This window comes from Salvia splendens, chromosome 17 (assembly GCF_004379255.2).
Source record: "Salvia splendens isolate huo1 chromosome 17, SspV2, whole genome shotgun sequence".
In the NCBI taxonomy this organism is placed as follows: domain Eukaryota; kingdom Viridiplantae; phylum Streptophyta; class Magnoliopsida; order Lamiales; family Lamiaceae; genus Salvia; species Salvia splendens.
This window is the reverse complement of record NC_056048.1, coordinates 10,969,102-10,991,401: the sequence shown is the minus strand read 5'-3', so window position 1 is coordinate 10,991,401 and position 22,300 is coordinate 10,969,102. Positions and strand designations below refer to the sequence as shown.

Genomic DNA, 22,300 nt, shown 5'->3' with positions numbered 1-22,300 from the left:
AAATTTTCAATTTTTTCGTACAACAACAAATGTTAACATGATATATAAAATATGTCAATATAATACACGTAGAATGTCAATATAAACAATGTGTTAACATTCTCAAAACATTGTGTTGATATTTTCGAAACACTATATTGACATTTTCATCCAAAATCCTAATTTGGTAATTTTTTTATCTTTTTCGATTTAATTAATAATAATGAAAATTACACGTGACAAATTATATGGATTATGATGACAGCTGTCCTATAATTTCGACTAGATAGTTAGAAATTTTGTCGGTGCTATTTTATTTCCATGCAAATATAATTAATTTATATAATCGGGGCGGGTTAAGCCATTTACCACGTGAACTGGGTATGAATTTGATATCGCGACCCGTTTATATACTGAAGAAGCAGGAAGCTTTGGAAGACGATTGAAACGTTCCTGCTTTGCAATTGATCCATTAAATATTCATAAGCAGTAGCACATACTATTAATTACCAATAATCAGGAACAATTTTTGAACCAGAGGAAATTAAAAATGAGGAAGCGAGATTTAGCAATCCTGATGCTATCGGCTTTCGCGATTTTCTTCTCTCTCCAGGTATGCTCTCAATTTGTTCGCTAAAGCCTAGCAGAGTGCTTGTTTGACTCAATTTCCTTGGAGTTGGTTAGTATGTTACTCAATGTTGATTGATGAATGTAGCACGAGGGTGATTTCTCGTTCAAAGAGGCGTGGTTCCATCTCTCCGATGAGTATCCTGTAAAATACGAGGGACACCGCCTACCGCCGCCGATACTTACCGATTTGAACGGCGACGGGAAGAAGGAGGTCCTTATAGCTACGCACGATGCAAAAATTCAGGTATTATTTGGTACTGAGTATTGATTTTTGTCTGCAAACTGTCCTCCTGCTTGTGCAGTTGTGCGCATGTTTGTTATGGTTAACGTCGATGAGATGATAGTGTTATATATAAATTTTTTATTGAAAAGAATGAGCAGCAGCTATACTAAAATGTGGTTTAGAATTTGCCAGAGACAGATGTCCACCATGGTGTGTTGCTAAACAAACCAGCTTTAGCTAACATCAAAATGAATTTCAGAAGTCATAAGAATGCAACCTTCAGCTTTACTCGTTAAAGGCTAATTGGCGTCCGGTTTGAGAATTAACTGTATGCTGATTATGCAATTAGGTTTTGGAACCCCATTCAAGATGTGTGGATGAAGGGTTTAGTGAAGCACGAGTGCTGGCAGAGGTCTCTCTTTTGCCTGACAAAAACCCGCATAGCTAACAGGGAGGCGTGCTGTGGCAATGGCTACTGGAGTTATTGAAAAAACCTACGATAAAAGGGAAGCAAGGAAGCAGTTGTTAGTTGTTGTGACATCGGGGTGGTCTGTTATGTGCTTTGACCACAACCTCAAGAAGCTATGGGAAGAAAATCTACAGGTGCATCAGAAGATTTGCATTGCTCTTATGATGGATAACCATCAAATGTACTAGTATTTTAATTATATGAAGGTCTGCTTCCCATTGTGCACTGATTACAATTTTCTTTTCTTCTGGCAGAAGGATTTTCCCCATAATGCTCATCACAGGGAGATTGCTATCTCGGTTAGTAATTATACATTGAGGTATGGAGATGCTGGCTTGGTGATTGTTGGAGGGAGAATGGAGATGCAGCCTCATGTTTGTTTCTTATCCTTTTGAGTATATTTAAATTGTTTATGCATAGAGCTCTAATTGAAATTTTTTTTCCCTACCAGAATTTGGAAGGCAATCTGTGTAATGTTTTTTAACTTTATGCCTAAATTATATGCAGACAACTATAAAAGTTAGTAAATGGATAGTCCTGGAATTTCAAAGTTATGTGTGTGGGTATTTCAAAGTCTTGAAAGGTTTACTGATCTTAGTTATAGTCGTCATTTGTTAATTTTCTAATCGATGGAGTGATTTTAGTATGACTTAGTTGGTCTTTCAATCAGTCTTGAGAATTTCCTGGTTCTTTTAGTTCTTATTATGATAAAGTTGAGCTTACTTAATCTGTTAATCATCAGCATTTCTTTTATTTACTGAAAAGTTTTATCATTACTCCCCTTTGAAATAATATTTTTTATATTGTCTAAACATGCAATTTTAATGTTAGGATGTTTTATGAATGCTTGGTTTTAGGTGACTACTATCTCTTTGCTTGGTACTTTATTCGAAATTTCTAATTGCTTCTATCTCTATTTGTAATCCCAGATGCATATTGATCCTTTTGAGGAGATTGAGATGGCTGAGAAAAAGGCTGAGGAACACAGAAGAAGTGCCACAGAAAAGGATGTAAGAACAGTCATGATGTTGATACTTAAGAAATTATGTTTTTTATTTTGTTGAATGGATGAAAAACCCAACAGTTGATCTAGGCTCTAGCTACAGGAGATACAATATCTGTATGTTTTTTCTAGGTACCCCAAAATTAGTTGTCTCTCAGTTTGCATGTTTTGTTTCTAATCAATTTATTACTTTGCATGGATTATGTATACTTATTCTTTGTGTTTTCAGGAGTCTGAAAGTGCAGGAACAGTAGATTTACGGCACTTCGCTTTTTATGCCTTTTCTGGTCGGAGTGGTGAACTGCGATGGACCAGGAAAAAAGAGGTAAGCGTTTATTTGAACCAATATACATTCTTTTGATTGATCGATTCGATTTCCTAATACAAGTTTTTTGTGATTCATTAATTTCATTCTGACTAACAGTTGCTAAGATCATAATAGTAGCATGTGTAACAAAATGCGCTATCCGTTTTTCCCTCCCACCTCTTATTTGAAATGCGTCCTCAGGCTGATTTAAAATTTCCTGTCTTGCAGAACATCGAGGCTCAAGCATCTGATGCAGCACAATTGATTCCACAGCACAACTACAAACTCGACGTCCATGCGTTAAATACCCGTCATCCTGGAGAGGTTAGCCACTATGTAAAATTTGACTAAGATGCTGATGATTGATACTTTTTTCGGTGAAGATGATTAATTGCTCCCATGACTTCAAACTTGTTGTCAAGTGTATTTTGGAGAGAGTATGAAAGTTTACTTTTTTGGGAAGGGTTTGGGGGATGAGGAGAAGTTGATTATTCTCTGCTTATACCACTTTATTTACTCGGTATTGCTATTTGTGATTGTGACACATCAGAAGTATGGACAAAGTCTTATTGCATAAATTCACATTCTTGTGGAGTAATAATCATTTCAATTACCTGGGCCACATTATTGAGATCTTATATGTATGGCCTGTGTAAGAGAAATGTCATTATCTGTAAGATATTCTTTCAGTTCTATTGGCATAATTGATGGATAAGTTATTTCATTGTTGTCTGCTGTAGTTTGAGTGCAGGGAATGTAGAGAATCTATTCTGGCGGTCATGCCACACCGTTGGGTAAGTTGGGTCTTTTTGTTCTCTCATTCCCAATGCAAAATATATTATGATAAAGTCCATTCATGATCCTGACAACTGTGGATTGTATCTTATCAGGAACGTCGGGAAGACACTATGCTAAAGCTGGCACATTTCAGGCGTCACAAGAGGAAAACACTGAAGAAATTACCTGGCAAGACAACTAACTACCCTTTACACAAGCCTGAAGAAAAGCAATCTCCTGGAAAGGATGTGACAAAAAAGATCTCTACTGTCATTGACAAGACAGTTAACATGGCTAAATCTGCAAAAACAAAGAAAGTGAGATTTCAATATTTCTTTTAGTATTTATTATTTAATTTCCTTTTTCTTCTTGTTTACCTACTGGTAACAGTAAGATGCTTGTAGTATGTAGACCTTAGAGTACACTGTGTTGTTGAGAAACTTTTATCTTTACACATGATGCACAATCCTATAAATATTAAGTACAAGGTTTTGTTAATCTTTAGGGTTCCAAATAATAGTACATTTTAAGGAAGGTGTTGGCTATGATCATTTAGTTGCTAGCAAAGAGGTTGGAGATTTAATGGGTTTGATATGGAATATTGAAATCCCTTGAATGTGCACAGTTGCAGTTGCAGTTGCTGATAATCAATTCATGTTACATTGGCCTTTTGACAGTACTCATTTTCATATTTTCTGATCACTTGATTTGACTCTGCAGAATATGCCTTACATACCTACCATAATAAATTATACTCAGTTATGGTGGGTACCTTATGTTGTTGTTGCTCATGAAAAGGAAGGGATTGAAGCTGTTCATCTGGCATCTGGGCACTATGTAAGGTGAAAAATCAGAGATGGAGAAAGATTCATTCTTAGATTTCTATAAAATCTCATAATACGCACATGCATGAAGAGTACGATAATTTGGAAATTAATGCTTTTGTGTGCTAACTGCTAGTGCTAAGTATATTATTGAAGCTTTTTTTATGTATGGGTGGGTAACATAATATTTCTACTAAGTATTACTCTGGATTAAAAATGTACTGTATTACATATGTTTCAGTTCACATCATACTCTCCTGGCTTGCACAGACATGATGCCATTTGGAATTGGCAACTCCTGACAGGCGCTACAAGGTCGAACCTTCCATCTCCATCTGGGATGACAGAATCTACCGTCATTCCCACGCTAAAGCCATTTCCACTACGCCAACAAGACAGCCAAGTAATGATTCTTGCAGCAGGGCATCAAGAAGCTTCAGCCAAGTAATGATTCTTGCAGCAGGGGATCAAGAAGCTGTTGTGCTATCGCCCGGTGGAGCTTTACTAACTTCTGTGGATCTCCCTGCACCTCCAACACACTCTTTGGTTTGTGATGACTTCTCAAACGATGGACTGACGGATCTCATTCTGGTAACCTCTAGTGGGGTGTATGGTTTTGTCCAGACGAGACAACCAGGGGCCTTATTCTTCAGCACGCTCGTGGGCTGCCTCATTGTCGTGATGGGAGTACTATTTGTCTCCCAATACCTAAATTCCGGCAAGGGAAAGCCTCGTATGTCGTCACAGCCACTCTAGCAAACCTCACTAACAACACAAAATATGGATTTTCCAACTTCTCTCTGACTAGGTAGAAAGATAACTGTCAAGGCAAACAACAGATATGCCTGAGTTCAGATTCGGCATTCTTCGACTGGTGAGCTTTTACAAAATTACCCCTGAATGATAGAAAAATCGATATCTATATGTATAAATCTGTTTTTTGGAGTTTAGATGCGTATGCAACAGTGATGCACCTTTTGTTCTTTATTGGCAATTAGTTTATAATTTCATAGTTGAATTTGAAACTTTTTCCTTATTTTAATTTTAAAAGCATACTTTCTTATTTTTCATTGTGATCAAGATCCAATTCAAAGTGCTCTTTTTTTTTTTACTTTCTGCAATTTTTTTGAAATATGTGAGTGTAACAGATAGTGTGTTGTGAGTGTAGCAGACTATCAAACAAACTCAAGACACACATAATTATGTGAGTATAAAATCTCATCACATAATTATTTTAAATATTAGTGATTCTAATAAATTAAAAACTAACACTCCAAATGAACAATTAAAAATATAGACATTAACCAACTTCTTCAATTTTCTAATTTTATTTCAAATTTATTACTAATAGTAATTTCACCAATAGACTAAATACACCCAATAGACTAACTTTATTTATTTGGAGTACATATAATATGATTAATAATTCTTTAAGGAATTGGGTATTACAAGAAGAAGAAAAAAAATAAGAATCAGTACTAGAATTAGACAATACTAGTATATTTGATTGTTGACTGATTATAGTTGGCACACATTTTTTCCACCATTATCAATCAACGGCCTCGGCTAGACGTGTATCTTCTCCTCAGCCCCAGCAGGAGAAGCAACAGCCCAACATACTCAAAGTTGTAAGCCAATCTTATGAACTCCAGCTTGAAGTCATTCCAAGGAGGGTACCTCGGCTCGAGCTCCAGGTACAAACTCCGGTGCAACACCGCCTTCTCGTGGCTGAAAGTGTCGAACGAGTACTTCCCGTGGTACCTCCCGAATCCGCTCTGCCCCACCCCTCCAAACGGTAGTGAATCACATATGAACTGCAACAACGAAAAAAACACCAAAACATGATCCCTTTTCTCCTCCAGCATCGATCGGGGATGAAGTTAGCGTTTACCTGAATCATGGTATCATTGAATGTCACACTTCCTGATGAAGTTTCCTGCAGAATCTGATCCTTCAGCTTGTTGTTGTGAGTGAATGCATAGAGAGCAAGAGGCTTCGGTCGAGCATTGATGAAATCGATGCTGTCTTCAATCTTATCCAGCTGCAATTAAGAACAAAGGCTTCTTGTCAAATCAAGTGACCAACAGAATACACAGAGGCCTTTGTTGTATGAGTTGATCTTATACTGTGATGATGGGAAGCAATGGGCCGAAGATTTCATCTGTCATGACCGGAGAATCGACCGGGGGATCCAGCAGAATTGTGGGCTCGATAACCCTGACACGTTAAACGAGTTAGATATCTCCCTACATGCAAAAAAGACAGACACGCTACCAACTTACAGATTCTCTCTGTCAAGTGAGCCACCATATACGACGGAGGCTGCCATGCTGGGCTCCTCGAGAAGGCTGCATAACCTATCGAAATGATTCTTGTTCACGATCCGGCAGATGCTTTGCAAGCTCTTCACATTGTCACCGTAGAATTTCTTGATGCACGCCTTGAGTGATTCGATCTGGAGCACATTGTCATCGAGTTAGAACTGATCATCAGTCGTGAAAATTCAAGAACCGAGAGCAGAGTTCGCCTAGTTACCAGATGCAGAGCTTGCTTCTGTTGCACGAGCAGATAATCAATCCCGATGCAGGCCTGTCCCGCGCAGGGACCCCACTTCCCTCCGACTATTCTCTTCACGACCACCTACATCAATCAAACAAACACAGCACGAGCTAGAGGTAAAACATCCTGTTTAGAAACGAATTAGATAACGAACGAATCCTCGTGTGTTTTTCTGGCTTTGTGTTCAACTTACATTTCTTTGAGGTTAGATAGGTTAGACAAACCTTTAAGTCCGACTCAGTGAAGGAGTCGAGAATGACCGGGCATTTCCCTCCGAGCTCCAGAGTCACCGGTGTCAAATGCTTTGCTGCTGCAGCCATGATTATCCTGCCTACTCGTGGACTCCCTGCAGAAGCGATCAAGAAAATCACAATAGTCGAAAACCAAACACAATCTACATCGCGATTTTAAAGGTATTGTATAATACTATTCGTAGCAACGGTTAAGATACCTGTGAAGAATATCTTATCCCATTGTTGCTGCAGCAATTTATCAGCAACATCACTTCCACCTTCAACGACTCGAATGGCTTCCCTGTCCAAGTATAAAGGGATCGTTTGACAAATCAGAGACGAGCACACTGGAGCTAGCTCAGAGGGCTTCACTACCACCGTGTTTCCAGCAGATATAGCTCCGACTAAAGGATCCAGCGTAAGACCTAAATATCAACACCATAAACTTGAGCACAAGTGTTCATTCATACTTTATGCTATCCGGACAGGGAAACTTACTGATCGGAAAATTCCACGACCCAAATATGAGCACAGTCCCAAGTGGTTCAGGCAGCACTTCTGCTCTTGCTGGAAACAAAAGCAACGGAAGATGGCCCTGGACACGATACGCCATCCACAATCATGTGTGAATATACGCATCCTATCTATCGCAAACAGTTTCTCTTTTACTAATCCTTCTAGTATCAAGAAATGTTATAGTAGATGATTAGATTCATCTCTTTCTAGCCCTGCCTCAACAACTCATTTATGTCAACATACTCATAATCTTAAAAAAAACAAATCTTTATTCAAGAAATGACAGATTCTCATCTCTTTCTACCTAGGCCTAGTTCATAATATAGAAAATCAAATCATCTTAGAGATCAGAACACATCTTCTATTATTGTCTCAATCTCATGCTTACTGATGACTCGGTACTAGAAAGCATAACATGCACTGATGAAACGAAACACGAGACGAGTAGCAATGTCTTTGCCAGTTTGCCTTAACACACTATAATTGTAAAAAAATTCAACCTTTTTTGGAGCCATCCATTTCTTGATGTTAAGCAAAGCGTGGTCTGCTGATTTCTTCAGCACCCCAATCTGTCCCACAAAATCAAGAAACAAGATAAGAAAAAATTGACTATTAAAGACTGAAGCACAAAAATCAGATCTTTAAACAGACACGAATGGATAAAACAAACCATCAAATCTTAGCATAGTTGAGCAAACAAACCTTTATATTAAATTCTTTTCTACATAAACAAATCAGAAATTGAACTTTTCTTCACGTGTCTATACACTCAAAATCCAACCTTGATACTAAAATAGACAAAATTATTCAAATCAAACCTTCACACCAAATTCATTTCCACATAAACAAATAAAAAAAACTCAAATTAACACCACACACCTATACATCAATAAGAAAAAAATTCAATCTTGATAAAAGATTAAGAAAAAAAACCTCATCTCGATAAGCTTCAACTGGGTGTTTTCCAAGATCTTGCTCAAGAGCTTCAAAAAATCGGGCCTCATTTTCTGCAACGAGCTTCAAAAGGGCCCGAAGCTGGCCCATTCTCCACTCGATCCCTCTAGTTTTCCCGGCCCGGAAAGCCCGTCGCAGCCCGATTAAGCCTTGGAAATCCTCCATTTCCGAAGCGATTCAGCGTTGAGAAGAAAGAGAGTGAGTTTGTTCAAGATTTAGTGATGCTACACTTGTTAATAAATGCACAATTTTTATTTTTGTTTGCTGGAATTGATTGATCACGCATTTAATTGACGGAAACCTCCAACAAACTTGTCCAAAATTGTCAGCTGATTCGACGTCAATTTTGAGCGACTACAGTTTTTTTAAATTATCCACTGTTCAAATAGCAATGATCTTGCATCTTTTCTTGGGACTGTTTTCTTAGTTTAATCGCATTATTTCGAAATTTTAGCTTTAACGATTGGAATAGAACTTTATGAGCAAGTTTATGGAGTATTTTTTTGGGAGAATACTGTAGTAGTTTCAATCTTACATTTTGAGTTAAAACCAAGCCAGCTAACTAAAATGTGATTGCTGGAGTGGAAAAAAAAAAAAAAAAAAAAAACTAAAATGTGATTGCTTTATTCCATAATTTTAGGTTAGCTGAGTTTAAATTTTTGGAAACTTCCCATATCCCATTCTATTTTGCATATTTTTTAAATTGGAAGCATCATTATATATATTTTATTTTACTATATATTCATTTAATTCATAAAATAAAATTACAATATAAAATTTTATGTCTGAGTAGTAAACACTCCATTTGAATTTGGACGGAAGGAGTATAATATTGGACTTTTATATTATCGACATATATTACAAATGCGAAAATGACATCATTAGGATTTAGGTATTTAGGTAACTACAATAATGAATCATTTAGGTATTTAGGTAATAGTAGTACCTTGATACATTCAATACGTGATTGAATAACATGTCAAGCCACCAAAAAACTTGAATGGAAAATTAGGTGTGGTAAGTCGGTAAGGATCCAAGTCCCCTAGCTCAAGTGGTTGAGGGGCAAGGATACCGCGCCATTCTAGAGGTCACGTGTTCGACCCTTGGGAGGCCCATCTTGGGGATTAATTTCCCTTGGGGGTTCTTGAGTCCTGGCCTGGACCCAGGAGCTGGGGGAGATAGGTTAACTAGGTCCCCTTGATTGGGTTGATAGGTTAACTGGTCTGGGCTCGTGCTTGGGTAAGGTTTGCTGACTCGTTCCTTCCCATCCCGACAACGAAGCGCAACTCGGTGGTAAGACGCTTCACCTCCGACCGTTAGGCTGGGGGTCCGAGTCACTTCGAGGGTAGATGGAGAACCATCGTCGATCCTCTTTAAAAAAGAAAAAAAAAGTCGGTAAGGATCACTAAAACATCTCCCAATACATCTTTTACTACACAAATAAAAAAGATATATGGATATAAAAAAATGACATATGGATATTCTTTATATATAAAAATATAGATTAAAATTTCAACTTTCATAATACATCTCCTACTAATTATAAAAAAATAAATAAATTTAACATTTCTTGTCACGACCGCCCTTCTAGGGTAGAATAAATGCGGCGATCGCGACTTAAACGGACTTAATTGCAACAAGGACAATAGGCTAGGGTTTCATCAAGAGGTTTGACCAAAGTATTTAATGAACAATTAAGTATAAGAAAAGAAGGTCACGCTTTAGCAATGAAGAAAAAAACCAATGAAGAGTGACTATCATAATTTAGGTCAAAAGGGAAAGGTTCAAAATGATCCAAAACAGTAATCCAATAGTTTCAGTATCAACCAAAAGATAAGAAAATCATGTTTTAGCGGAAGCATCCAAGAGAAAAGTGAAGTCATGTGTGAAGACACGACGACACTAGGAGTTTCAAGTCAATCATATCAATTTAATTAATTTGCTCAACACCGCCAACCGCTCGTCGCCGCTCAACCTGCACATAAAGAAAACACATGCAGGGCTGAGTACTATAATAATACTCAGTGGACTTAACGCCGAAAACAGTTCATCAAAAGAATATTTATTTATCATGCATTTTTCAAGTACCCATCGGGGTTTTATTTTTAGAAAGGCCCGAGGTACCAAAATCATTTCCCATTGTAAAAGTCGACTGATCAGTCATTTTCCCATAGACGTTAGCCATATCTGCCAATACATGACATGGAATGTGGCCACAAACCAGGTCACTAGACCGGCCAGCCCGTATGCTAGCACACGGTCTACCATAGGTGTACACTAGTCCAAGTAGGGTTTGCGGCCCTACGAGGACCCGAATTCAATTTAGATAATAATGGCATAAAGCCATATCAGATAGGCACGTTAAAAATCAAATAAGGCATGATAAACACAATTTCATTCCCATCGATAAAAATATTTAGGACCTCGTCCTTATTTAAAAGAAAGCTCATCTAGTCTGCTTAGATCTCAAGTACTTCCTTCCCTTTGCTATCACGCTGAGAGCGCGAGTTATCACCTTTAAATTATGTGTAACACAATTCAGTCTCAATCATTGACTCAAAAACATGCATGTCCTATCGTTGCTTTCATCGTTTTCTTAAATCACCCATCTCAAACGTTTACCAACATAAGGAAACACACCATAGTATACCTCCACATATAACACATAACCTCGCCATAAGATACGTTCCTTAGACACACATGCATCAAGTATTTCATTCAAACTTGACAACAAGTATTATTTAAACATAACAGAAATTTGGCAGAACTGCACAGTCGTTTTGTAAAAATCATTAAAAATTCATCCGACCTCCGTTGGGGCTGAAATTTTACCAAAACCCAGTATACACATCAAAGGTCATCCAGTTAAAATTTCACATCAAAATCACATGTTTAGGTCGGTCAAATAAAAAACGAAACTCACTAGTCGAGAATACAAATTCTGACAGAACTGCGCAGTTGATTTCAAAATTTCATTAAAACTTCATCTTTCGTCAAAAGAGGCTGAAATTTATACACGACACAGAGGACATCTCAAATTTTACTCAGTTAAAAATTCGTGCCAAAATAAGATCGTTTGGTCGGTCAAACACACATCGGAATCTACTGTCCAAACACCACAGTTTTCATGCTTCACAATTTTGAATTAGAGTTTATCTATCATTCACCCAAACACATATATTCATGCTTCAAAAGGATCTCACAACCATGTTATCATACATTCACATATCATTCACCAACAAGTCATCCACCATCTTACACATACACATACCTAAACGCATATCCACACTTTTCTCATGAAATCATTCTTCCTACCCGATTAAATTCTTAGATCTACGATTCCTACACTCGTTATATGCATGAGGGAATCAAGAAACATGGATTCAAAGGTAAGGGTGAGAAAGATGATTCAAGTATACCTTTCTCTTGCGAAAACAATCGGTAGAAGCGAAAAGTGGCTCGATTCTTCAATAAATCTGAAATCTCCAACTCCAAAATGATGCAAGAACAAGGGATTGGTGAAGAATTGGTGGAGAAGGAGAGAGGGAGGAGAATAATCGTGTGGGAGAGAGAGGGAAGGGAGGGAGGCATTTTTTTTTATTCCTAGGTTTAGGGTTTCTCATGTATTTGTAGAGTGCAAAACATAATATCTTTAATTAAATAAATTAAAGATTTGAAAGATATGGTAGAGTGTAGTTGGCGTGATTTTTGAAGAGGAATAAGGAGGAATTCGAAATCTAGGCTATTTAATTAGCCTATGATTTAATTTGGTATTTCACGAAGTAGAATAAAATAATACGGAGCATAATAAAAATAATAATCCTCCCAATAATATATGGAGTAGGCCATTTTTTTATTCCTTCTCCCACAAGGAATTAAATTCAAATCCTAATAAAATATATAATAAACAATTCCTTTTTCCCTTAAATAAGGGAATTTTTGAAATCTCCCTAGGAATAAGGTAGGGGTCGAAAGTTTCAAATAAAAGCGCAAGGTAAGTATTGATGATCCTATTTAATCTCACTCACCCTTAGAAAAATAATTCACCACAATATATCTCACCTCGCATCTGATATTCAAACAGTCACGTCATAATTCAACAAGATTGACTATTCCACATTCTCGTCACGTCTTCAACGATATTGACCATTCAACGGCCATGTTATTTTTCCAACAATGTTGACTATTCAAACCAAAACTCAACTCCAAAGCACAATTAGGTCACATAGAAATCACGCAATTAATTACTCGTCAATTAATCCACATACTTCATGGCATTAAAACATTTAATGTAAAAATTTTAGGGTTCGAAAATTAGGGTTCAAAAAGTGAGGCGTTACATTTCTAATAATACCTCTCAATATCTGATTATTATACTAACGTAAAATAGACAAAAAGATAAAGCTCTTTACATCTCTCAGTCGTGATTTAATCATTTTTAACATATTTTTAAAAAATTATTTTTAGTTAATCATACTTTAACATTTTATCTAAATTTAAAGCTAATAATTATTTCATGAAAAAAATATGCAAGACGTTTTTGAACTAACTTTAAAATAAAAATAATAAAAAATGTTGAATAAAATCATACTAATAAATAATTTATAATTATGAACAATATAGGAAATAGAGAAAAATCAATTCGCATTTTTACACCCTTCGTGTAAAAATTTATTCCAATTTGAAAATTTTAAACTTTAAAAGAAAAGTATTAGGCCCCTTTAGAGATGCAAACGGTTCAAAAACCGGAACCGGCGGTTCACGGTTCAGATATTCCTTGAACCTAAACCGGCCCGGATAGTTTTTGGCGGTTCTGGCTCTGGTTCAAAAAACCACCGGTTCCAGCGGCGGTTCAGAACCGGCGGTTTTTGGCCAAAACCGACAGTTTTTTTGTCTTTTTAGTCTTTATTTATCTGTGAAATGTGCGTAAATAAAATTCAAACAATAAGGGTTAAAATTACAATTTTATTGATATAAATTTAACAAGACTACAAGTTACAACATTATAATTTACAAGTGGCGGACGCAGGAATAAATCTTGGCAGGGGCTTCACTAAAAAATCTTGGCAGGGGACACACACACACACATATATATATATATATATATATATATATATATATTATAAAAAACAATAATAAAAATTCTAAAAATGCATAAATATCTAATACATAAAATTAATCCAAAACAAGTTTGACAAAAAGAATAATACAGTTTGCTAAAACGGCGGCAACTAAATTCTACGTGTTTTCATCGATTGAAAACGCTGCAGGATCGACTCGTTATCAATCATTGAAAAAATATCCTTCTCAATATACACAACTAGACTGTCACTCATCCACTCGTCTCCCATTCGATTTCGTAAATCAGTCTTGATAGTTTTCATTGTAGAAAATGCTCTCTCAACAGAAGCAGTAGCAACAGGTAAAACCAAGGCCAGCTCAATAATCCGATAGACCAATGGAAAAACTAAATGCTTCTTAGTTTTGAACATTTTCATAGCAAAACTTCCCAAATCACTAAGCGCAACAAATTGAGGATCACACAGCACATTAGCAATAAAATTACTAACTTGTCGTGAAAGATGTAAACATTCGCTCGCAGAGAAGTCCTCGGGATATAATGTAGCAATATGAATGACTTGATGCTCATTGAATTCAGAGAAAGAATTTCTTGGATCAAGACACGCTATGCATTTTAGCAAGTCGGTGCTAGCTTGAGAAAATCGATTATTCATCTCTTGTATAATTAAATCAACAACCTTGATATTGCAGCCACAATAAGTTAATGGCAAGTAAATATATCAATAAAAACATGAATAAAAATATTAGATTACCTGATAAAAAATCTCTACCCGATAATGATGTAAGTTTATGATCAACTCTGCTCCATGCTTTTTTCGACCCGGGTGTGGTATGATGTCCTCCATATTAACTTGTGAAATATTGTGCAACTCACAAAATCTATTTGTTTGGTCTAACAAGGCTTCCCATCCATCCTCCCTAAACTTTGCAATTGATGTTTCACACTTTGGATCAATGATATAGCTTGTACAATGTTTTGATCTTTCCGTTGTAGGGCATGAGACAATTCATTTGTAGTTCCTAGTAAGTGTTTCATCAAGTGAAAAGTAAAAACAAACTCATAATTATCTATCCTTTCGATCAAGCCTTCAGTAGTACTTCTATTATCAAGGATAGTGGCATCATCTCTAACAATTTCCAACACTTTCTCAACCATGGGCCACATAGAGCATAAACGAAGCAATGTAGAGTAATGTGAGCCCCAACGAGTGTCTCCTGGTCTTACCAAAGTAGTTTCTTGATCCAAAGAACGAGAACAAGTGCCAGTTACATGTACGATCCCAAGAAATCGCTCAATCACATATCCTTCACTATTCACGTATCTTAAAACAACACCCATTTGTTTCTTCAATGAAACATCTCGAGCCTCATCAACCAAGATAGTGAAAACTCTATCCCCAATATCTTTGACTATGGCAAGTGTGACTTCTGAAGCACAAGCATTTGATAATTCCTTTTGAATTCGTGGAGAAACCATCTTATTATTAGCAGGAGCATTTGTACCAACACTTTGGAAACATCACCATTATGTTGACTAAGTCATTGAAGCAACTCAAGAAAATTACCTAGATTTGAAGAACTACTTGATTCATCGTGTCCTCGAAAAGGCAATCATGTTTTACAAGAAAACGAGTCACATCCAATGAAGCAGTCAACTGAACACGATATGAAACTTCCGCCTTACGAGTATTTGATCGAAATACATTTGTCACACTGTGTCTTTGATCTTGAAAAGCTTCAAATTAAATCCGAGCATTAGTGTGACAAATATTTGCAGCCCCAACATGTTGATTGAATTTTTCTAGTGTATTTTTCCAATTGTTAAAGTCTGTCTTTATAAAAGCATCTTCTGCATATCGACCTCCTTTATCTGATTGCTTGAAAAGATAGCACCAAAAGCAAAAGGCTGCATTTTTTGATGCACTATACTCTAACCATGGAAATTTTGTAAACCAAGCATCTTGAAAACTTCATTCTTGAATACCATACACGTGCCATTTAAATAGGGAGTAGGGCAGTAGACATAGACTTTTTCTACTTTTATTATTTTATTCATTTAAGCTTAATGGCTCTTAATTAATCATCGTCTTCCTCTTCTCAACTCAGCGCCATTGTCGTGAAGTTTTTACTGTAATTTTAATTTCCAGCCCCTCCTTTCCATTAAACCTCTAATAATTTAGACATCAAAACTATTAACTTGACGAGGGCTGACTATAGGTTTGAAATTTTTTAAAAAAATTTGCAGTAGAAATTTATTATAAAAAAATGGTTTGGGAGGGGCTTAAGCCCCTCGCCTCCTCCACCTGCGTCCGCCACTGCAATTTACAAAAGACTTAAAGTCTTAAACAATAAATTTAAATACTTGTAAATTTCAACGAGACTACGACGAAGCTATTTACAAATTACAAAAAAGACTTGAAGTTTTGAACAACAAATTTATAAGTATATACTCGTAGTCGGTGAATGAGATGTTTCTACATAACTAAATTGAGGATACCTTTAGCAATTCAACCTTAAATATTGAGTTTAGTCTAACAATCAACAATCATGGTAGAATTGCCAAAAGTTTCTTGGATTTAGTCTTATAGAGAAGTCTCATTCACCGAGTAGAGTATATACAAATACAATTATTTAATTGTATTTGCATATTTTTAAAGTTAAAACAAAAGAAAAAAAGAAATAAAGGAAAAAAGATTTGAGCTCAACTTAAATTTAAAATTTAAGTTGAGGTGCCTACGTATCATTAATGCTCAATGGAATCGAAGTCCACGTAGTTCTTTTACCTGACTTACCTAGTTGGCGGTAGGGGCATGCCCATATTCGATCGGATGGATTGTCTTCATATGACGGACGAGAGTACGATATCCCCCACCATCATTAAATTTGTAGACTTTGTTGCAGTAGTTACAACATTCATTAAACTCCGATGTCATCTCTTGAGATAGTGAATCAGCACTACTAGACACTATTGAGACCTTCTTGTATAACAAATATAGACATAGTTGATGATAACTTAGACTTTTTACTACTTTGTGGTACGGGTGAAGAAGGGGGGGTGCATGTCCTCATGACAAGAAGAAGACATGGATATTGAAGTATGATAGTAGAAAATAGAGACTGAGAAGAGAAATCCTTGTTAACATAAGAATGAGGTGAGAAGAAATGATGGGGAATGGGGTATTTATAGGAGAAAATTTGGGAAAAATTAGATTAAAAGAAAATTGAAAATGGAGGAATAGGCGGTTTAGGGCTTAACCGGATGTTCAGTCGGCGGTTTCTGACAACGTTTTTGCAACACTACACCTGAAAAGCCTGAAAAGCCTAGGACCTAGCCGAAAAATCTACTTGAACCGTTGAACCGCCGGTTTGAACCGGCAGTTCCGGTTTCTCAAATTAATTCTTGAACTTGAACCGAACCGTCCGAACAGCCGAACCGTTTGGCGGTTCGAACCGCCGTGCCGGTTCTGGTTCTGGGTTACGAACCGACGATTAACAGTCAGTTCGGTTGGGTTCGGTTTGTGTATGTCCTCCTTTGTGTAAAAATTTGTAAGGTTAGAATTTATTCCTACATATTTAGCATAGCAAGAAATGTAGATAAAAGTTGGAATTTCAAATCAAAATTTTTATTTTTATAAAGAATATTCACATGTCTCTCTTTTATATGTGTAGTAGAAAATGTATTAGGAGATGGTTTAGTTGATCCCTACCGATTGTTACAGCGGTACAGGAGGGTAAGAGAAAAGTAATGGAGTTACTAAAATTTTGATATTGCAAGCCCAAAACACTATTGAACTTATAACTTGTGAAATACACCATCCATCCCTAAAAAAAATTAACAAACTTATAAATGACACAAGTTTTAATGTGCAATAGTAAAGTAAGGGAGATATGAGAAAAAGTAAGAGAGACGAGAAAAGTAATAGAAAGAGGAAAAATGTAGTGGAATGAGTGTAAATTGTGGGGTCCACGTTATAAATGATGTGCAAGATTATTATTTGTTGAAAAACTTTCCATAGTAAGACTTTGTCTAATTTTGGGGAACGATCCAAAATGGTAAACTAGTCTATTTTTTGAGACAACGGGTGTATATATACTTTTTGATTGGGCATAGGTTTTAATGCACAATTGTTAAAGTATGAGAGAAATAGAAAGAAAAAGTAATTAAAATATTATCAATGGAGAATGAGTCTCATAGAGATAGAAGAGTTTTCAAAATTAGATAGTGGATTGTGGGACGGACTAAAAATGAAATAGTGCATATTCTTTTGAGACGGAGGCAGAATATCGCTAGAATTGTGACATAAAAAGTAAGAGGATTTGAGACACGAATATGTCTAATGGGTTAAAAATAGTTAGAGATGTGTGATAAAAGCGGCCACACCTACTCGGCCCGGGTGAAGATGCGCTTAGTGCGCGAGAAAGACTAAGATTCCTTTGTGAGCACCTCCTTTGTGAGATTTTATCTAATTCTTACTTTGTAGGTTGTTTGTTTCGTTTGAGATCTATCAAGTAGTGGTATGCACCTATGGTTTGTGTATGTATTCGGTAGTAGAGCCAATGGAGTGCTTGCCTTGATGAAAATAGCCTAAAGTTGCCTTTATCTTTTTTGTGGAAGGTCTTAGGTCCCAAGAAGGGATTCCTCCCTCAATACACCTTCATTTTCTAATTTCCCCATCAAATTCTTTCTTGGTGTAGTTTTTGTGGCTAGACCCATCCCATTTTTTTATTTATGTTAAATTTGAAGATCAAACACTACTAAGCATATCTTGAGAAGTTTGATGGATTTATTAATAAATTGAAGATCAAACACTATTTGGAGCATATCTTGAGAAAATTGATGGATTCATTTATGAGCATCCATAACAAGAAGTATGTGTCAATCCCCAAGTGTGTCATCTATTATGAGACGGGGGAGTACTAATTACTCCCTTCGTCCCAGTTTTAGAGTGACATTTTGCCAAAAAAGTCCGTCCCAGTTTTAGAGTTACATTTACAATTTTCCATTTTTGGACATAGAAATTTACCCTATTATTCAACAAAATTACACTCAAATGCCATTATAAACACAAAAATAAACCCAAAATAAAAAAAGTCAACCTATCTCACTTTCCACCTACTCACTTCATTTATTACACACTCTACCTTCTCACTTCATTAAATACACACTCCACCAATTTCTTAAAACCCGTGCCATAACTAATTGTTACTCTAAATGTGGGACGGAGGGAATACTATTTAAAATACTATTCTTTGACGATAAGCAATGGGTTACTTCCCTCATACTCCCGATGTAGAATGGGTTTGTACTCACCTCCCCCTCAAACCAGATTACATCGGGAACAGACATACACAGTCGACACATCGAGACATTACGGACCCGACTCAAACTTGAGTCTCTCTGGCCCCACTCGACCTGACTCTGATACCACTTGTTCGGATTGTCGCCTGAAACAGATATTCGATATTGTCCGCTTTGGATCAAGCTCAGACGGTTTTGTTTTTGGGTCACTCCCAAAAGACCTCAAACTGATAGGGGTTGGACAAGAATTATATACACATTCCAACTTCTCTTAGACTCCAGATATGAGATGAGTTTGTATTCAACAAACCTCCTCTCAAACCAGATCACATCGGGAACATACATATGCAGTACTTCCCTCAGTCTCCCAATGTGAGATAGATTTGTACTCAACGCCCCATCACGCAAGATGAGTTTGTACTCAACAATCCTAATAGTAACATATTAATGATTTGAAATCTTACAATTTTTTTATATTCTTTTCGTCATTTTTAATATAAAAAAACATAGTAATTTCAAAATTAAATTTATTGAATCATGAGCTGGTACATGCTGTTGCAACACTCATAATTTATCCGAATTATGAGCGTTGATGCTTTCGTTCATTCAATTTTAACGTGTTGGCAAAAAGGCATAAGATTCTAGGATTAGCAATCTTTGACCAGTTTATAGCGTTTGGAAATGATTTCATTTCAGAGCGTTGTGAATTGTAAATGTTGGTGGATCTTTGTAATTAGGAAGAGTTTGATTTGTGGGAGACGGCAAAGCAGGAATGTAATGTGGGCTGTTTTTCTTATCTCAGGCTGGTGCATCGCATCATTGGAAGCACTTGCCAGTACTATTTCAGCCCAAATCATTGAACTTTAGATATCTGGTATCAACCAAGCATCAAAATTTCTTGACAAATAAAATCTCTAGGGTATGGTTATACAACTTTGTGCTCGATACGTGTAAACAATGAAAAATGGTACTACTAAGAACATTCATTTGGATCCACTCAGCCTATTATCAAAATGGATCATTCTTATTGAAGAGTTAGTTCTGTATCGGTTAATGGCATTTGTGGACAGTTGTTGACACTTACTTAGACCATGTTTATCTGTCGACCGCCACATCATTAAACTAATTAAAAATAATTATTCAATACATGGGTCTCTCTCTTTGACGTAGGTGGCCTTCTCTCTTCAACCCGACCGGTCTCTCCCCCACTCTCACCACTCAGCCAATGAGATTGTGCCAAATGGCACAATTTCATTGGTTGATATTATTATTTTTAATAATTTATATATCTTTAATATATTATATTAAAAAATTATAAACATTACATCAAAATTCATAATTTTTCTTCCTCTATAAATAGAGACCACATTTGCTATAGTTTTGCACACAAAAAAATATCATATTTTCTCCTCCTATAATCCTTATTGTTTAATAGAATTTCATATTTTTTAGTTTCCCTTGTTGCTAGCTATGGAGGATGACGAGAATAATATATTCTCCTATTCTCCAAATTCGGCAATTGCAATTAAATGACTAGTTTTCATCTAATGTATGAGCACCAATTATGTATTTTCAATTTTGTATTTCAATGATTGTAATTTATGTTTTTTATTTGTTTGTTTTTATAATTTTTAGTTTGTCATTTATTACGTTTTTCGATAAATTTAAAATAATAAGTATTTCATGTAATAATAATAGTATTAAAAAATAATATAAAAATAAATATATAATAGTGTGGTTGGGTGGTCATTGATAAACCATGAAAATATGTGTGGTTGGGTTGGATGAATATTAATTATGTGAAAGATGATGTGGAGGAGATAAAAATGAATTAAATATTGAAAAAGTGGATGGTTGGGTTGGGTTGGGTTGGAGGGTTGCTTATAAACATGGTATTAATACAAGTTGTTTAATTGAGGTGATCGATCTAGTTGTATTTTCCAAACGTATATATTTAGAGTTCAATTAGTTTGCTCTGTATATATAATTATTCTTTAAACTTGTTAAATTTGTAGATAAGGGAAGGGGGGTGAGTTTTGTGTTTGAGATCAACCAAAATTACGTAAGGAAGAACTTGCGTAAATAACTAAATATTGCCTGAAAAATGAAGGGGTAAAAAGCATAAACTTTTACTAATTTGCATATACTATGTTGTTATATTTATTCTTTAATTAAAATCATTTTTAATCTTTTGTTAAAGCTTTTTTGTCCTAAAGTACTTATAATCTGTGATTCATGCATCTTATTCTCTATGTAACAAAATAAGCATTTTAAATATTTTTGAAATCTAAATATTTACTACTCTACTTATATCATTTTTGTATATAATATTTAGAATGGTTTTGAATGTATATAATAATTACAATAATTTTATATTTTAAAATGAATAATACATATTTGCAAGCTAATACATGTTTATATTTTATTAACGAAGCTAGTGCTACTTAAATATTAATATTTAAAATATTAAATTCCGCCCCCGCCATCTCCGGGATCCGGATCCGCCACTAGTAAAAAAGTTCCCTGGTAAATTAATAGTATCTGTCAATGTATAGGCTTACAACCTCCAAGTTAAAAAAAATTGGTCCTCTATAGAATGTTAGTGTAGATATACCGTTTTTAGAGCTCGTCCAAATCTAACCTCGTTTCTGTGTTGTATACTTTCTTATCTTAATGTACTCTAGGTGTTAGAAATTATTGAGGTTGTTACACGCTTCTTTGCCACTTTTAGCCTTGATTTTTACTTGAAGAAAATGGAAGCAACTGCTATCTTTTTAAAAACTGTGGCCATGTAAATAATATGTACATATTCAATTTATTTTATATTTTTTTTATTTAATTATGTTATTTGGTGTGTATGGACTAGGAGGATGGTGCTGAATATGAAGAATATATTCGGATTCTTAGAAAGGAAAAAGAAAAGAATGCGTTATTTTTTCCTATTTTTAGTGAAAAGCAACACAATTTGATGTGCTGTCTTTGCTTCTTTATTTATGTGACAATCATTATTCCACCAATTGTTTGTTTTATGAAGTAGAAACTAAGTAAAGTAAGGATGGCTGATTACATAGACATAAATTTGGTGGTGTGGTCCATGGTGGAAATATAGCAAAAATGTGGCAGTTAGTTAAATGTAGGGCTAATCATTAGATTAAAAAATCTTTGGATTTTGACCTTGCGCATTGGAGTATATTATTTTGACCTTATTTATATCGCTTGCTATGGTGAAATATGCAATAGAAAGTGGAGGTTAATTCAAGAAATATAAGAATAAAGATATTATTGGTTTCCATCACCAAATGCTTAGCTGCAAAGTGCTGTAGTTAGTTAGGGTAGATGATTAGAATGATTAAGTCATCCCTAATCATTGATTAGATTAGTTAACTCTTTGCATTTAATTACTTGAGAATATTATCTTTTCCAAATCTTGTGCTGGTGGGAGCTC

General features: G+C 35.6%; 2 protein-coding genes and 1 pseudogene across 2 annotated transcripts; 1 reads left to right on the top strand and 2 right to left on the bottom strand.

The window, feature by feature from the left end:
- The first annotated feature begins 374 nt into the window (after positions 1-374).
- LOC121774680 lies at positions 375-5,275 on the top strand (annotated as a pseudogene).
- A 305-nt stretch (positions 5,276-5,580) lies between these two features.
- LOC121774679 (aldehyde dehydrogenase family 3 member F1-like) lies at positions 5,581-8,927 on the bottom strand. Its single transcript, XM_042171532.1, has 10 exons — positions 8,454-8,927; positions 8,021-8,089; positions 7,503-7,599; positions 7,223-7,429; positions 6,996-7,117; positions 6,748-6,852; positions 6,495-6,667; positions 6,339-6,429; positions 6,104-6,253; positions 5,581-6,026 (listed from the first exon to the last, which is right to left on the bottom strand). The coding sequence occupies exons 1-10, from the start codon at positions 8,637-8,639 to the stop codon at positions 5,766-5,768; spliced, it is 1,461 nt and encodes a 486-aa protein (XP_042027466.1). The 5' UTR covers positions 8,640-8,927; the 3' UTR covers positions 5,581-5,765.
- Positions 8,928-13,705: 4,778 nt separating this feature from the next.
- On the bottom strand, positions 13,706-15,033 carry LOC121774303. Its single transcript, XM_042171201.1, has 2 exons — positions 14,782-15,033; positions 13,706-14,233 (listed from the first exon to the last, which is right to left on the bottom strand). The coding sequence occupies exons 1-2, from the start codon at positions 15,031-15,033 to the stop codon at positions 13,706-13,708; spliced, it is 780 nt and encodes a 259-aa protein (XP_042027135.1).
- Between the last annotated feature and the right edge of the window lie 7,267 nt (positions 15,034-22,300).

What these genes read in the sequence shown, in the direction of transcription:
- LOC121774679 (XM_042171532.1), bottom strand. Translation starts at nt 8,639, where the DNA reads ATGGAGGATTTCCAAGGCTTAATCGGGCTGCGACGGGCTTTCCGGGCC. An exon ending in TCACTGAGTCGGACTTAAAG is followed by an intron (nt 6,853 to 6,995) that starts GTTTGTCTAACC and finishes TGATTGATGTAG; the next exon opens with GTGGTCGTGAAGAGAATAGT. An exon ending in CATTGCTTCCCATCATCACA is followed by an intron (nt 6,254 to 6,338) that starts GTATAAGATCAA and finishes TCTTAATTGCAG; the next exon opens with CTGGATAAGATTGAAGACAG.
- LOC121774303 (XM_042171201.1), bottom strand. Translation starts at nt 15,033, where the DNA reads ATGGTTTCTCCACGAATTCAAAAGGAATTATCAAATGCTTGTGCTTCA. An exon ending in TGGATCAAGAAACTACTTTG is followed by an intron (nt 14,234 to 14,781) that starts GTAAGACCAGGA and finishes TGCAATATCAAG; the next exon opens with GTTGTTGATTTAATTATACA.